The following is a 12803-nucleotide window of genomic DNA, read 5'->3' as shown; positions in this document are numbered from 1 at the left end:
TTTTAAAACTGTACTTGGTGGAAGTGGAACTAACAAAACTGTGGTGGACTAAAAGGTATAATCTGTGTAGTAGAGTAAAAATATTAAGCAGCATGAAATTGAAGTATTTAAGGAAATCACAACTACTGTAAAATTACAGTATATACAGTACTTGGATAAATGTACTGAGATTCCACTACTGATGATGGCTTTACTTTTGCACTTAATCTGTACTGGAGTTGATGATTTTAGTTCTCAACTGATTATAAAACAAATTCTAATAAATCTGATAGAAATCATATATTTATCACAATGACCAGCAATAATTTAAAAAAAACATTAACAATGCAGTTCTTGTCTGTTGAGCTACAAATGGTGTGCATGAAAGTGTCACCTCTGGAAATGAATCACCCTCAAAGATAGAGAGCAATGGGGAAGCATACACAGCAATCAGTGTAGAAAACATTACTATCCTGCAGGATGACAAACAACAAATGGTATGAGCATGCGTGAGTGTGTATGTGTCAGAGACAAGGGGAAATGGGGTGTGCTCTGCTGTGTGGAAATGAGAAGGAAAGCCAACATTCTCCATCATGTACCCTCCCATACCTTTCCCCGCTGGTTTGGGCTCTTTAAAAGCTGCTGCCAGTGGTGTCTGTCAGCCTCATTATCACTTTGTCTTGGCTTGAGGGAATTATATAACCCTTTTGACACACAGACCAACTGCAGTCTGTGCAACTAAACAGAGATAGTGCAAAAGAGGGAACAGAGTTAGAATAGGAAGTCTTTATAGAAAACAGAGACCGGACTGTTAACATCTATTAGCGGACAACTTTCAGTGTAAGATGCTTCTGTATTTAAACATCTTGGTGCTGCTCCTCCTGCAGCCGGCTCTGTCGACCCCAGTGCCGCTGACCACACCATCCAGAGGATGTCCAACCTGTAGAGCAAAGCCCACGCAGAGTGAGCCGTCTATAGATTTCAACGCCACCGCTCTGGCTGTTGGAGAACCATGTGGGGTCTACACCCTGAGCTGTGCCCACGGTCTGCGTTGTGAACCTCCAGAGGATGAGCCGAGGCCTCTCCGTGCCCTGCTGGAGGGCAGAGGAGTCTGCAGTAATGCCAGCAGTGCCAGCCCTACTGAACAGACCAACACTGCAGGTAAGTCCCACAACACTTTACACCTGGAAATTGGTGTGAATGCATGAAAGAAGCAGAGTTGTTCTGTAGATGAGTGGTAGATATTCAGAATAGAGAAACACCCTTGTTTTTACATACTGAGTTTCTTTTTTTTTCATGGCTCCACTGTTTAGTCTTGTGCAAACTGTGAAATAAAAACATCAGAATATGTGTTGTGAAGTAATAGTAGGTTGCCTAAAAAATGTCTTTATGGCTCAGTGACAAAAGTAAAACCATTGTTTTATAAAGGTGGGGTTTTTACTATGCACCTATTTGTGATTTTACTATATCTTTTGTGATATTAGTTAACTAAGAGTGAAGGACATTACAAAATTCCCTAGCTCCCAATATGAAAGTTGAGACTCTGAATCTCTGAGAGTTTTTGATTAGAGCTGACCTCACAGTCATATGAAATTCATGTTGTTCCACCCATAGCAATACTCACATAGTAATAAGTGATCAATACTAAATGTTTATGCCTTTGTCTGATCCTAGATCCAGCACCCACTGAGGATCCAGAGGAGGTAAAAATCCTCTTCATCTACCTCAGTGAAACAGTACATCACTAACCTGAAATCAGACATGCACTTACATGTATCTGTTTCCTACAGGCTCCATGTCGCAAACTGCTGACAACACTCATCCAAGGTCTGGATGCCCATTTATTTAAGTCAAATCATGATATCTACATGCCCAACTGTGACAAGCGTGGTTTCTTCAGAAAGAAGCAGGTGAGTTTAATCTAAGATGAATTATAGGAAATCATTGAAACAATATTAACAGAGATGTGTTAGCATTTGCAGCTCCATGTTAAAGCTCCACTGTCTGCTTGCTTGTTTTGTTTGTGCAGTGTTGGTCATCTCGGGGTAAGCAGCGTGGCAAGTGTTGGTGTGTGGATGAGAACGGCATGCCGCTCTCCTCAAACACCAAGCAGAAAGGCAGCCTGAGTTGTTAAAATGCATGAAGCCTGGACTAAAGCAGGGCAGGCTGCAGCTTCATTACCAGTATGAGATAAAGATGAAGGAACACCATACAGGGCCCACAGGAAGTGAAAAATGGTGCCTCACTTTTCTTTCTCCATCAGCCAGAGGCAGCTCTCCACCAATGAAAATCTGTTTCAAAATCAGGTGTAACTTTGTCTCCTTGCGCCCTCTACTGAACATGTCAACACTGTTCTCATCTGACGTGTCACATTGGAGCGAGACATCCTACTGAGACAACCTGTCTCTTCATTCAACTCTGCAAGAACTTTCAGAAACTGCACCTACAGTTTGGGCTGCACATATTCAAGTGGTTTAATTTTATGTTTCAAGATTTTATCTCATGACAAGTTTTATAGGAACAATTGGAAACATGTGTTTTATATTACTGTATATACAGTATATCATACATAAGGTTCAGGTGTAGTTTGGTCTTTTGTATGTACTCATTCATATTTATATATTTTTCAGTAATTCTTTTTTACTTTGAAACCACTGTAATTGTATTACTGTAATTTCTGTACATAATCTATGGATATAATCCTATTTATGTTACTTTGAATATGATATTTTATTTAAGTTAATATTCCTTTTACTATGAATAGTCCATAAGAGCAAACACTAGAAATCCATATGTTTTTAAGCACAAACTTACATTGCAGCATTGTTTTTTATCCCTTGACTTTTACTTAAGAGATTCACCCTGGAAGGAAATAGGGAGTGGTTTTAAAAAAAAAAAAAAAACTTAAGACCAATACACATGCACAGTATTACAGAAAAATCCTTAACAGATTTCATGCCTTCTATTGTCAAGTTTCTGAATTGCTGAATAATAAAGAATAAAAAAAAAAAAAAAAACCCACAGAGTTATAATTTTTTTGGAAAAAATAAAATCTCTCACAAAGTAAATCCATCTAGTCCCTTCCCCTAATATCATGGATAACAGACAGAAGAATGGCTGTAACAAGAAGGATAAGGAGCAACTCTCAAGACATCTTTGGATGAGAATCTCACACAGGTATTTATTGTGGCTATAGATGCATGCTTGAAGATAACAGATAACATGTAAGATGACTACAGAACTGTGAGTACAGAAGGGATAAAATATTAGACAACAATACATGCACACATGTATTTTGTTATGTTTGGTGTCAGTTACAGAAAGGAGACTAAAGGTATTTTTTAAAATCAGTAACCTTCAGTATCAAACCTGCTTGTAATCTCTGAAAGATTCTATAGTCTCAGCGTTTTGGAGCTTTCTGAAACCATTATGGAGAGAACAGCAAAGCACTATGACAGTTAGGGATGAGGTCCGGTGTCTGCTTCATTTTGGTTGCAGAAAGCCCCTCAATATTTATAATCACTTAAAATGCAACATTGAGACTATGATTACACTGAGTGAGAGAAAAATAGAAACACCTACATATTGCACTGGAATTCAATAGAGCGGCTCTGTATTATTGAACTTCTGCCTGGATCATTTAGATGCATAGAGGCAACACTTTACAAAGGTGGTCCCAAGACAAATCCCAGGGGGATGTGATGAAAAACAGAAAAAATGTGTTGTGCAAGTGCGCATTTCTCTGGACTTTTCTCTAATCCATGTTTTTTGTTGTGAAACACTGAATACTTCCACCTCTTCAGGCCTCATTAATCCTTCAAATGAAGCAATATGAGATGGAAACTCTACTAAAACCTTCCAATTCCAATTCCCATAATCTGTGATGTAGGAGAGATATTGCTTCATTTTAAAGGATTGCAACCAAAAAAAGGTAAACACTCCCTTCAGCGTGATTCAGTTCCACACAGAGGAAGTCCAGAAACTGAAAACAGATTTGTGCATCAGACCTTTTCTGATTCTTTTGTTCTTTCCTCTCTCATTAATCATCTCACCACTCCTCAGATTTATCTTGTGTCCCTGTTTACAGACCTGGATATAAAGTAGTTTAAACTCGCTCCACCTCCAGCAGATGCAACAGTAACATGCGGCTTACACACTAATGCTTCAGTATTAATCATCTAATGAGGTCACATATAATAATATCAGGGGGATCACACCAGTACTTTTACTTTAATACTTTAACTACATTTTGCTGCTAATACTGATAATAAGGATTTTTAATCCAGAACCTTTACTTGTAATGGGATATTTTGTATATAGCTGTATTGGTGCTTTTACTTAAGTAAAAGATGTGAATACTTCCACCACTGATTATTATGCTAGTACTATTGTTGTTGTTGTTGTTGTTGTTGTTGTTGTTGTTAATTTGCAGACAATGTGCTAAAGCACTATGTCTCAAGTTAATCATCAGTCACACAGCACATGCATGAATGAGTCGAGGTCATTTTTTGCCTATTGTATCACCATACTGACAGGACTGCTGCACTCCTTTGATGTCATTGTTGTTGGACTGACTCGACCTAAAACGGTCCAGAGTCGCTGGTCCAGAAGGAGTTGGTCCACAGCGCCAACAGGCTGCTGCTGCTGCTGCAGAGGCTCCACAAGGCGGACTTCAGGCTGCTTTACATACGCAGGACTCCACAGATGACAGCGGAAGCCCCTGCACACAGACTGACACACGGACACCTGTGAAAGCGCGATGTCTTCACCCAGCGCCGCCTCCAATCCACTGAACACCCTGGCGTCCAAAAGGAAGACCAAGAAGAAACACTTTGTGCAGCAGAAGGTGGAGGTTTTCCGAGCCAGTGACCCCGTGCTGAGTGTGCTGATGTGGGGAGTCAATCACTCGGTAGGTATGTGAGCTGCTTACTGAGTCAAGTATGTGTTGGTGTTGGTCCCGAGTGGGAACATGTTCCTCAACTGTTCATCCGTTGATCACGGCAGATTAATGACCTGAGCCAGGTGCCTGTGCCCGTCATGCTGCTTCCAGACAACTTCAAAGCCAGCACCAAGATAAAAGTCAACAACCACCTCTTCAACAAGTACTGTGCTCCATCCGCTCTGTCTGCCTGTAAACCTTCATCCTGCTTCCTGTCACTTGCACAGATTTTTGTGGCTCATGTGATTTATTTGCCTGCCTGTGCTTATCAGAAATTGCAGATCCCTTTAGAGAACAACAATGCCTTTTCTCCACCAACAATACCTTTAACACCCCCACAGCTCCAGCTATTACCACTAACAATAACAGCGGCATCAGCCAAAGAGATGGAAGAAATCAAAACTGAGCTTTTATGGACTACAGTCTTAAATATATAACACTCTCACTGCAATGCAAAAGAATGATATTGTATACTAAAGGGGGGAAATGCAACATAATTCCCATGCAAGGAGCTGCTTCAGAGGCTGTATAACACCAGAACATTAATGGGTGACAGACGAATGATAGATGAACTCATCTGAAGATGTGTCAGGGCTCACAGAGAGTGTCAGTCAGACTGAGCACACTTCAAAATCGTTACTATTTTTGAAAGCTGTGCTGTACACTCTCTCTGTTGGGAGGTTCAGTTTCTATAAGGATGGAGTCTAGAAAACTGAGTGGCTTTCATTAATCCTTTAATCCATTCAGGAATCCGGGTCGTGTAAAGACTTATAAACTGAGGTGGGAAGAACAAGAAAATATGTTTTCCTTGCCTTGGTTAGATTTTACTCAAGTATTTTCCTTTTTTACATGACTTGATGTGAGAACCGGTCAAAGGAAACAGCTGTGTGCTAAGGAGAATGCAGTCAAGTAATATGAATAATTTAAACATAGCCAACAATGAAAGTGTTCATTGGGCAGTTATTTTGTCTGATACGGTCACTGTCTCTGAATAGATTTCATTCTTTTTGAACGAGTACATCTGTATAGAAACAGCTGCTGAAAAGAGCAGGAGTGTTACCATGTTATAATTTTGATAACATGATACTTTTGTGCACTGGAATATTGTATTTGTGCTGTGTTTGGATGTAGAAAGTGACAACGAAAGTTTTAGTCATGGCTATTTAACATTACACTTGGAGGAATGATGTGAAGTGATACATATTTTTTAATATTTATTTAAGCATCGATTCTGCCGGTGTAGCCTCCAGTCAAGGGCAGTTTGTGAACAGACGTGCAGACTCTTCTGGAAAAGTAAATCAAACTGTTTTTTTTATGTTATGTATGAAAACTTCTTTGTTCCGCAGAGAGAATCTTCCTGGACAGTTCAAATTCAAAGAGTACTGTCCACAGGTGTTCAGAAACCTGCGAGAGCGCTTTGGCATTGAGGACCAAGATTATCAGGTATGACTGTAAACTCTCAACATTCGATTGTGCAGAAAAAGCTTGGTCAAAACAAGGAGATTGAAAAACAGCACAGACCCAGAACCCTCGAGGTCTTTCAGCGCTTTCTTTTATTAAAACCAGACACTTCTTTACACATATTTATCTGCTGCTTTCTAGATTTGCATTTCTTTGTGTGATATTTGCATGTGCCAGGTGACACACAGTCATCCTCTGCTCTGCACAGTGCACATTTGGTTAGCACACAATGATATAAGGCAAGCTGTGTGTGCACTTTAAAGTGATACAGCAGACCTAAAAGTGAGAATAGTCTTAAAGCAGAGTGAGCATCAGTACAAAGTTTGTCTTTTTCTGTTCCAGTGTGATCCAACCAACCAACAAACTAGAATTACAGCCTTGCAGTATGGCATGCCTTGTATGCCTCCACCAACCAGCCAAGCTGCAGGAAATATGGTCAGAAGTGTTTTTGCAGAACATTATTATGTCAGAGTGAAGTTGACCTTTGACCATTTGGATATAAAAAGTCATCACTTTATCTTTTTATCTTATAAGAAATTTGTTTGAAATTGTAAAACTGAGGTCACAGTGACCTTTGAACTTTCAAATTCTAATCAGTTCATCCTCAAGACCAACAGAGTGTTTGTGTCAGACGTAATGAAAGTCCCCCTAAGTGTTTCCGGGTAGGTCACATTGACAAGAACGTGAGGTCACCGTGACTTTGACCTTTGTCCACAAAGATCTAATCAGTTCATCTTTGAGTCCATGTGAATGTTTGTGCCAAATCTGAAAAAATTTCCTTGTGGCATTACTGAGATCATGTTCATCAGAATGGGCCGGATGCCTCCAACTCTGGCTGTTGCTGGTGTGGAGGCAAAAATGTTTGCATTACATTACAAATTTTCTAAAGTGTTTCAGTGAAAATGATTTTGAAAACCAGTATAAGGGATATTAAGGTTTCACTGGGAAGACTTACTGTACATCTGATGTCTCATGTGCTCATGATGTTTCCTCTCACTCACCAACAGGTGTCTCTGGCCCGCAGTTCTCCACTCAAAGACGAGGAGGGGCAATGCGAGGGGCTGCTGCTGACGTCGTATGACCGCACTTTGGTAATAAAAGAAATCTCCAGCGAGGAGGTGGAGGAAATGCACAACATCCTCTCTAAGTATCACCAGGTATGGGTGGCACAGGGTAGAGAAACTACCTCTAGTAGCTGAGGTTTAAATGTCCTTTCACAGTAAGACAAATATGTTGAGTTACTTCGTCTTCTAGTTTGTATATAGTTTCAGTGAGTGAAACCTGAGTCACATGTTTTCCAGTCATTTTGTCCTGTATACTAACAGGGAGGTGCTTTTTTTATAACTCAGGTTGCCATGGCAAAGATTTTACATCAGAGTTAAAAGATGAGAAGATATTTGAATTTCAAACAGAGTAATGAAACATGACCAGGGCTCTTGTTTTTACATATAATATGAATACAAACACAGAATACTAAGCAAGCGTGGTCTGTCAGGTCTGTTTCAACACAGAGGAAGACTGATGGAAAAGCTAGCTATGAACATAATGCTCTCGAGTCCACACCATTTGACTTGTATTGTTATGTTGTCAAATTAAGTACATATTTCTGTTGATATTCTGTAATGTAGCATAACATGTTTGCATTTATTTGTCATATAGGGCTTTTCACAGCAGATATTTTGACTTCACACAGCAGGAAAATCTGCTGCTCTGTTACTAAACACATTAACAATGGCTCTGTTATATTCAAGTGTTCCAGTACCAAGACAGTGTGACAGTGAGTCAGCATGTACAGTACAAGGACCCTGAAACTGAAGCAGCTAAGTTCAATCCAGCCGACATTCATTTTAGTGTTTATACCTGTGCTTTTTCTACTGAAGGCCTATGGCCAAGGAAAAATGTTTGAAGATAAACAGTATCTCATGAGAACCATCATTCAACACAAGAAAAACTAAATTCATTGTCCAGTTACAAGCTTTTTCTTTCTTTCAACCACATCTCATGGTCTTTTACAGGGGATGAAGTACAAAAAGTTAGTAAGTGAACCTTCCAGGTGCTGTGTGGGGTTTCATTGCAACGTTTCTGTTTGCGTTCTGTGTTTTTCACCAAAACTCATTGTTTGTTTCCTTGAGGCCTGATAATGTGTTGAATCATTTTTTATTTCTAGCCAATTTTGAAACCTGTGTAGTTTACATCCATGTTAACTTGCCAGCAGCTGTCCTCTTCTAGCCTTTTCTGGCACCTTGCTGTTTATTGGTGCGTGGCTGCCACTTGTAGATCAGTGGAATAGTGTGAAAACATTGGCAGAAATGTGTAGTATTTGGTGAACAACCTGTCATGTTCAAGAACCATCTTGTGTTTTTTTTGTTTTTGTTTTTTTTCTCACAGTCCACTTTTACCATTTAACCAAAGACACCAGCACCTTCATTTATGCCTCACTGCTGTGTTCATGTGTCTTTCATATTCATCGTTCATTCACTGTTGTTCATCACTGTTGTTCTCTTTTCCAGCATATTGTCACCTGCCACGGCAGTACGCTGCTCCCTCAGTTCTTGGCCATGTACAGGGTCACTGTGGAGAGCGAGGACACCTACCTGTTAGTTATGAGGAACATGTTCAGCCACAGACTGCATGTACACAGGAAGTACGACCTCAAGGTAGAACCTGCAGCAGTCATGTAGCTGGATGAGGGTTCAGACAGCTTATTGTTAAAGGTGCCCAGAAAGTGTTGAAGCATCAGTAGAGTTTTTAGTTTTACCTCAGTATTTCTGGTTTAGAGATTTATTTCACTGGAGTTTGACAACCAAAGATGAAAATTTGGAAAATTTTTATAAACTTTCATCATCAAAGTTTCATGTCATAAACTTTCATTACCACTGAATTCCTTGAGTCTTACTAAGAAGCAAATGCTCTCCATGGGAATTTATGAAAGGAGGAGAAGGATACTTGATACTGTAAACACAAATCATAGTTCTACACAGAATTTACTCTGATTTTAAGTAATGGCTACATCACCTAAACCACCTCAGTAGCAAGCAGACTGTAGGGTTCATGGCCATTCATGTATCTTGTTCCAGGGGCTTGTGAGTGATAAAAATTATGATTGACTGTCTTTCCTCAGGGGTCCCTGGTGTCCCGTGAAGCAAGTTTTAAAGAGAAGGTGAGATCAGATTATCATAAAAGTTGCATGATGAGCTTCGACTTAAACTCCACTTCCTGCTGTTCCACTTCTGTGTTGATTATTGGCGATTTACTGAGGTGTTCTGTTCTGTCTGATGTAATTTGACTAGCTCTTAGATTCATTGGTAAGATGATGCAAGTGTAGCTGAGGCGCCTGTAAGTGTGTTACCTTTAATTATATGGTGACCTTTTCAGGTATTTCATTAAACAATGAAAAGAAAATTTTTAAAAAAGTTTGGCACAGCCACTGTCTATGGTCTGACTTGTAAAAGATAAAAATGTCTCTGTAACCTAAAAGATAGGTTCAGTATTTCACTAAAATGACTTTCTGCTCTGGAGTTTTTACACTGATTTACTGCACTCGCATACGGATGGGGTATTTGTGAGAGACAGAGAGGCTGATATATCCTCAATTTTATTATTCATCAAACTCCAAACCCAAATTAGTGAATCCTACATTTCCTATAATGCTTGTCGATTTGATAGCATCTTCATTTCAATTTCATGCCCCTGGTTTGTAAGACAGACTGTAATCAAAATTGAAGTCTCATAACCATGATAACATAATTTCCCCTAGCACATAAACTTGTCTTCACGTGTAAAATTAGTGAAGTGTCCCTTTAAGAGATAAGAAAGTTTTTGATTCTCATTAATAAAACAAAAACTTGAAAACATAAGACTCTAGAAGAGTCTGAAGTAAACTCTTTGTTGTCTGCAACCACAGCCTGTCTGAAGGTGCGGACGTACAGTACAGTGCTGCATCTCGAACTCCAAACCAGAGAAATGCACTTTTTGAATTGTGGGATGGGTGCTGAGTGTGAAATTACATTTCCTATACTGTATCTGTTGGATATTGTTTGTGCATTTGTGACCAGTGTGTTTCTTTTTCAGTGGTGTTTTCACTGTAAAATCACTTATCAAATGACTTTAAATAACATCAGAAGCCCGCTGTTTGGCTTGGAGCGACTCTGACCTAGATAAAATGCTGTAAAATAGCTGGTTGAATGGATAGAGCTTAAAATAACTGCAGAAACCTTTGATCTTTTCAAACTGTGTGGATTTGGAAAACAATTTTCGGGGCAATATTATTTGACTTTTTTGTCACTGGGAATAGGAAGGCTGATAATTAGAAAAATGCAAATGAATACTGTGTTCACTGTGTGATTTTTATGCTAAATGTAATCCATTTCACCTTCACTCTGTATTTCCAGGTGAAAGAACTGCCCACTTATAAGGACGTGGACTTCAGGAATAACATGCAAAAAGTTTATGTGAGTGACGAGGAGAAAGAGAAGATCATGGACAAGCTCAACAGAGATACTGAGGTAAGAAAGGTGAGTTTAAAGAATCACTGTTGCTATTGTTTTCTTCTGATATGACTTGTGCATGTGTGTGTGTGTCCTCTTTCTGCAGTTTCTGGTGCGAATGAGGATGATGGACTACAGTCTGCTGCTGGGCATCCATGATGTTGAGAGGGCTGAGAGGGAGGAGGAGGAGGAGGAGGAAGAAGAGGAGATGGAGTCGTCCTATGAAGAGGAAGGGGAGGATGAAAATGGCCTGGCTCCTGCCCCAAGCTCCACCTCACCTGAGGGTATTGCTGGCTACATGAACTCCTTCAAACCTATGGGTCCTGGGGAGTTTGACCCTTACGTGGATGTGTACGCTATTCAAAGCGCTGTAGGTGAGTCCTGACAGCTGAGCTATCTCTGGTGAATTTAAGTAGGTTATAGGAGCTCTAGGCTGTAATACACCCAGACCTCATTTCACGCTGGGCTGCAGGAGATAAGATCATACTTGCAGATCAATATCACCCAACCAATGCTGTGAATCACTCCCATGCAGGTGCACCTCAGAGAGAGGTGTATTTTATGGGTCTGATTGACGTGCTGACACAGTATGACACCAAGAAGAAAGCTGCTCACGCTGCCAAGGCTGTCAAACACGGGGTGAGAGACCTGTGTTCTTTAAAGGAATTGCTTTGCATACAGAATGCATGCTTTAATCTCCATCCTGCAAAGCGTAAGGGATGATTTCCATCTAGTTATTTCTAATCAACTGTGTCTTATGTGTGTTTTTGCAGGCTGGGGCAGAAATCTCAACGGTTCATCCAGAGCAGTACGCTAAACGTTTCAGAGAGTTCATCTTTAAGATCTTTGCCTAGTTCAAAGATTCAGTCCACTCGTCATTTAATACAAGAGGAGTCTATCTATGGCACACTTATCGGCACATCAAATCAACATCAAGAAGCATTGAAAATTTGCTGTTAATTTCTATATGATTTAAGTGTTGCACAATGGACTGATAGAGCTGTGATTTGCAGACAGGAAGAAAACTTAGAAAAAAAAACTTTTCTTGGCAACTCATTGCTGTTGTTAATGGGTTTCTTTTGTTTTCACTTAGAGTTTTGGCAGCACCGCTTTGAGTGACAGCCAGAAATACAGGATTGCAGAAAATAAATCATGTGAGGTGATGTAAGTCAACACTTCTAATATAAATTTCTTCTTCTTAGTGGCCAGTGGGGAGGGTGGTAGTGGTGAGGAAAGCATGTTTCCTCAACACACTGATCTTCATTTGTCCAGCTTTGCTTCAGTGGGAGTCTCACTCACTGCTGCTTAGGAGAACGATTTTTGTTTTGCTTTTAAATATTGATTTCTTGCTCCCTCTTTCCCATCAGTGGCAAAACTGAAAAAAAATCCACAGGGTCTCAATTAGGAACAATACAATATTCAGGTCCTGTTCAGCACCAGTGTTTGATGAGACTGTTGCAGTTTTACATTAAAATGTTGTCTAGTGCAGATTTAAAATTAATTACTTTAATTAATTTCTATCTTTATGCACATATCAAAAATAAAATTGAATATTTAAAAATCTTCTGTGTGATAACTAAATGAATATGTAAAGCCATAGAAATCTTTTTCGAGGAATGTATTATCAGTAATGATGATCTAGTTGTGTGTATTAAAACCTATTTTCACAAAACACTTGCCAGACTGGTAATTTCATCAAAGACTGTACACTTGTGCCCTAATAAAACTGCCTCTAGAGACACTTTAACTTTTTAGGATGCTTTGACAGAATTGCAAACTTACCAGTGACTCTAAATATATGAGTAAAAAACTATAGGCTGCTGCAGATTTAAATTGTCACCTTTTGTTTGCATTTTGAAGGCCCGAAACTGAGAGGTTTAACTTAGCTTTAGTGGTTCAGATGGCTGTAAGTCCATCAAAGAATATGACATCAAGGA

At 39.6% G+C, this 12803-nt stretch overlaps 2 protein-coding genes across 4 annotated transcripts; both read left to right on the top strand.

Annotated features, from left to right (window-relative positions):
- The first annotated feature begins 803 nt into the window (after window positions 1-803).
- On the top strand, window positions 804-3004 carry LOC139630845 (insulin-like growth factor-binding protein 6). The gene is made up of 4 exons (XM_071494611.1): window positions 804-1140; window positions 1654-1682; window positions 1770-1889; window positions 2009-3004. The coding sequence occupies exons 1-4, from the start codon at window positions 825-827 to the stop codon at window positions 2111-2113; spliced, it is 570 nt and encodes a 189-aa protein (XP_071350712.1). The 5' UTR covers window positions 804-824; the 3' UTR covers window positions 2114-3004.
- Window positions 3005-4463: 1459 nt separating this feature from the next.
- On the top strand, window positions 4464-12534 carry LOC139630844 (phosphatidylinositol 5-phosphate 4-kinase type-2 gamma-like). 3 transcript variants are annotated; one of them, XM_071494607.1, is made up of 11 exons: window positions 4464-4888; window positions 4984-5081; window positions 6265-6361; window positions 6722-6814; window positions 7387-7536; window positions 8890-9036; window positions 9501-9539; window positions 10771-10884; window positions 10973-11240; window positions 11402-11505; window positions 11640-12362. In XM_071494607.1, the coding sequence occupies exons 1-11, from the start codon at window positions 4739-4741 to the stop codon at window positions 11718-11720; spliced, it is 1341 nt and encodes a 446-aa protein (XP_071350708.1). In that variant the 5' UTR covers window positions 4464-4738; the 3' UTR covers window positions 11721-12362. The 3 variants fall into 3 exon arrangements, with proteins under 3 accessions (XP_071350708.1, XP_071350709.1, XP_071350710.1); XM_071494609.1 differs by having other exon boundaries at window positions 4773-4892; XM_071494608.1 differs by lacking the exon at window positions 6722-6814 and having other exon boundaries at window positions 11640-12534.
- The last annotated feature ends 269 nt before the right edge of the window (window positions 12535-12803 follow it).

This window comes from Trachinotus anak, unplaced genomic scaffold (genome assembly GCF_046630095.1).
Source record: "Trachinotus anak isolate AG129_WGS33_773 ecotype Australia unplaced genomic scaffold, CSIRO_AGI_Tana_v1 ptg000013l, whole genome shotgun sequence".
In the NCBI taxonomy this organism is placed as follows: Eukaryota; Metazoa; Chordata; class Actinopteri; order Carangiformes; family Carangidae; genus Trachinotus; species Trachinotus anak.
Note: the sequence above shows the minus strand (reverse complement) of the source record. Positions and strands in the feature narration are given on the sequence as shown.